This window comes from Colobus angolensis, unplaced genomic scaffold (assembly GCF_000951035.1).
Source record: "Colobus angolensis palliatus isolate OR3802 unplaced genomic scaffold, Cang.pa_1.0 Scaffold51, whole genome shotgun sequence".
NCBI lineage: Eukaryota > Metazoa > Chordata > Mammalia > Primates > Cercopithecidae > Colobus > Colobus angolensis.
The window spans coordinates 12,743,955-12,747,740 of record NW_012118599.1 but is presented as its reverse complement, the minus strand read 5'-3'; the positions used below and the strand labels follow the sequence as shown (position 1 = coordinate 12,747,740).

Here is a 3,786-nt window from a genome sequence, read left to right as displayed (position 1 = left end):
TGTGGGAGCCATAGACTTACTGCTTCTGAGGTTTAGGCAAGCGGGTCTCATATATTGTCCTGTTCCAGTTACTCCTTCCAGTTACTCCCACTTACTGAGGCTACAGCCGAGAGGACTGGAGCACAAAAGAGTCAGCATTCTTAAGGAAACACAATTAGAAAGTGCAGGCTGGGCTGGGCGCGGTGGCTCAGGCCTATAATCCCAGCACTTTGAGAGATCGAGGTGTGTGGATCACTTGAGCTCAGGTGTTGGAGACCAGCCTGACCAACATGGTGAAACCCCGTCTCTACTAAAAATACAAAAAAAATTAGCCTGGCATGATGGCACACTCCTATAATCCCAGCTACTTGGGAGGCTGAGGAAGGAGAATCGCTTGAACCCAGGAGGCAGAGGTTGCAGTGAGCTGAGATCCCGCCATTGCACTCTAGCCTGGGCAAAAAGAGCAAAACTCCATCTCAAAAAAAAAAAAAAAAAGTGCAGTCTGGGTTCCAACTCCGAGGGAAATCCTGTATATGTTCCCTGCCCTCTCCTCCCCCTAGACTGGAAGTGGGGGCCAGCCCAGCTGCCCGCTCCCCTCAATACACCAGGTGCTAGAACACAGCTGTTTCTTCCTTGTTCCCCAACCCAGGCAGGCTGTAATTGGTGGGGCAGAGCAGGGCGGGGCTACCCCCGTGTTGAATCCACTGGGGCTATCTCCACTCCAGGCAAATCCAGCCAGAGACTGATTCTGAGCAGCAGTTCTGCCTGGTGAGAGCTGCCATGGATTGGTGGGGATAGGGGACTGGGAGGTCAGGAAGTGTCAGCAGGTCAGGGTGGATCAGGAGCCCCAAAAGAAAAATTAGAATTCCCTGGAGTAGAACTGCTAGACTGAGGGAGAAGGGTTAGGGAATTCCAGGGGCATGGAGGCTGTGCTGCAAGAGGAGGGGGTACTAGAGGAAGGGAGGGGCCAGGGAGCAGTAGGAATGCCTGGAGCTGGGAATGGCAAACTGTAGGTCTTGGTTTACTCTTTCCTTGGTGCAGTCTCCCTGTCTGTGCTATGGTGAGAACCTTCCTGCCTTAGCTGCCTTGCCAAGAGAAAGGGCTTCATGAAAGCAAAAATGACCTGCAAATTGAGGTCAGGAGCAGGAAGGTGTAAACTGAAGGGAGGGGGAACACCTGCCCACCCCATGTCCTTGCCAGGTGAGGTGGAAGCAGGACATGCAAGCCTAAAGTCTGTGTTGTCTTCCCAGGCACTGACTCACTGGCCCTGCCATGCCCGCGCCACTGTTCCCACTGCTGCTTCGATTGCTGCTGTCCCGTCTGCTGCTGCCTGTCGCCCGCCTGGCCCGCCAGTACCTCCTGCCCCTGCTGCGCCGATTGGCCCGCCGCCTGGGCTCCCAGGACATGCGAGAGGCTTTGCTGGGCTGTCTGCTGTTCATTCTCAGCCAGCAACACTCGCCAGACGCTGGGGAGGCCTCAAGAGTGGACCGCCTGGAAAGGAGGGAGAGGTTAGGCCCCCAGAAGTGAGGCCACGAGTCCTGGCAGCAGCTGAATCCACAAAATGCTTTCTTCTGGAGGAGGATAATCCTGGCACCAGCACTGACCGAAGCCTGCCCAGTGGACAGAAGATATAGTGAGGGTTGTGCATGAGATGGATCTGCCACAGATACGCCTCTCCACTCCCAACAGAAATGTCTTTCTGGAAGAATGCCTTGCATCTAGCACGAATTGATCATTGCCCCTCTGTCCTCCAGCAGTTCCTCCCAAAGACCACTCCTAATCACCTCTGGCCTCAGGTGGGAGGGAAACTAACACCCACCCACCCCTGCCATCCCTGCAAATGAGAACATCAGGGTTCCCAATGCTTAACTGAGGGACAAGTGACAATTTAGCAGAGAGGAAAGATTTGAATCCAGACTGTCTTCCAGACTCAGGACCTACCTTAAAATAATACCTGAGTTCCCTATGGAGGCAGACCTGCCTGCACAGCCCAGCACTCAGCAAGTGCTCAATAAATATTTGATTTGAATTATTTCCATGCCTTTGAAAGTCTAATCACCCAGACTGTTGCCCTGCAGAACAGTTTAACCTGGCCTGGCAGCTGGTGGGGGTGGGGGAGAGGAGAGAGGGACAATTGTACAAGGGTTTATTTTGCTACCTATTCCATTGTGGTTTCAGTCCTCACAGCCTGGAAGTTGTTTCTCCCTGCTTAGTTTCGGTCAGTATGTCACACTGTGACCCAGAAATGGCTTGAGTCTAGGAGGAAGTTTGCCTGGCTAGCGAACAGTAAGGAAGAAAATGTCCTCCAGTGAGTTTGAGGACTTCTTCAGCTAGTGGTGGTGAGAAACAGGGGTGATACACTTGCTAAGAGACTGGGTGGGAGGCCACTCAGGGAGGCAGTGCAGAAATCCATCCCCTTGAGGGTCATCCCACCCTTGAAGAGACTGGGGGTGGGTGACTGGCCTTAAGAACTGACTTCATCATTTCCTTCTCCCTAGTGGGAGGCCCCTGAGGGGTCAAATAAGAGTTAGACCCAGAAGAGTCAATCAACATGCTTAAGGAAACACAGAAAGTACAGTCTGAGCTGGGCACAGTGGCTCATGCCTGTAATCCCAGCACTTTGGGAGGCCGAGGCAGGCGGATCACCTGAGGTTGGGAGTTCGAGACCTGCCTGACCACCATGGAGAAACCCCGTCTCTACTAAAAATACAAAATTAGCTGGGCGTAGTGACAGTATGCCTGTAATCCCAGCTCCTCCAGAGGCTGAGGCAGGAGAATCGCTTGAATCTGGGAGGCGGAGATTGCAGTGAGCCGAGATTGCGCCATTGCACTCCAACCTGGAGAAGGAGAGCGAAACTCCGCCTAAAAAAAAAAAAAAAAAAAAGACACATTTGCATCCCAGCCTCCGGATAATTTGCTTATTGTTTCCAGGCAATAATCCTCTCTCTCTGGGTGAATGTTGGGCTCTATCTAGGTTCAGAGGATAGTGAGGAGTACAGGACCCTGTCGGGATTCCAGTCTCCTCTCCACACCTGTCAGAAGGCTTGGTTGGGGAAGAAGTGAGCCCTGAGCTGTGTGCCCCAGTCCCAGCCCTGAGGGGCTTTCGGCCAGCCGCACACCGTCCTTCCCCACCACCCCATCGGCTTCCTTCGGGAGTCTTCAAAGCCAGTGCACGTGCTCCCAGGTCTCAGGGAGGCGACCTGGGGGAGGGGTAGAGAGAAGGGAGTCCCAGTCCCTGGGCCCCTAACCCCGTCCCTTTCCGAAGCCTCGGGTGGCCAAAGGCGCCGGCCGCCAGTCCCGGGCCCGACGGGCCCCTCCCACTGAGTCGGCTCTGCTTTCCCCGCCCCCGAGCCGTGAGGACTGGACAGAGCCGGCTGCGGAGCTCTGGGCGGGCGCTGGGGTCGCCTGTTGCAGCCTCTCTTCCGCCCGGCGGTCCGCACCGGTCAGGCCCGGCGCGGGCTGCGCTCTCCAGCCGTGGCTATGGCCCCAGCCCGGAGATGAGGAGGGAGAGAACTAGGGGCCAGCAGGCCTGGGAATTTCCGTCCCCCGCCAAGTCCGGATGCCCGCTCCACAGTCTCAGCAGGTGCGCTGGGCGGGGCCGGGGGACCTGGGGGTGGGGGCGAGGTCTGCGCTGTTCCCACGCTGCCTGGCGGGACAGGGGGCCAGTAGGGGAACCTGCTGGGCTACAGCGTCTCAGGGGAGTCAGAATCTTTGCTTTCTGGATGCGGGGCCACTTTTCTGGGACTTCAAAGGCCGTTATTAACTGACTGCCGCCCCAAACTCCCCAACCACTTACAGATGCCCCAG

The 3,786-nt window shown here is 56.0% G+C and overlaps 1 protein-coding gene and 1 long non-coding RNA gene across 4 annotated transcripts in view; both read left to right on the top strand.

The window, feature by feature from the left end:
• The first annotated feature begins 1,079 nt into the window (after positions 1–1,079).
• LOC105524891 lies at positions 1,080–2,015 on the top strand. The gene has a single exon (XR_001003827.1). It is a non-coding gene; the product is annotated as an uncharacterized LOC105524891 (long non-coding RNA).
• Positions 2,016–3,284: 1,269 nt separating this feature from the next.
• Positions 3,285–3,786, top strand: part of SLC29A1 (solute carrier family 29 (equilibrative nucleoside transporter), member 1) — a 14,804-nt gene continuing 14,302 nt past the window's right edge. For 2 of the 3 annotated variants that reach the window (XM_011960311.1, XM_011960310.1), the window contains exon 1: positions 3,285–3,562. In XM_011960311.1, the coding sequence (XP_011815701.1) occupies positions 3,539–3,562 (24 nt within the window). In that variant the 5' untranslated portion in view covers positions 3,285–3,538. The remainder of the gene's footprint in view (positions 3,563–3,786) is intronic. The other variant, XM_011960309.1, reaches the window with a different exon arrangement.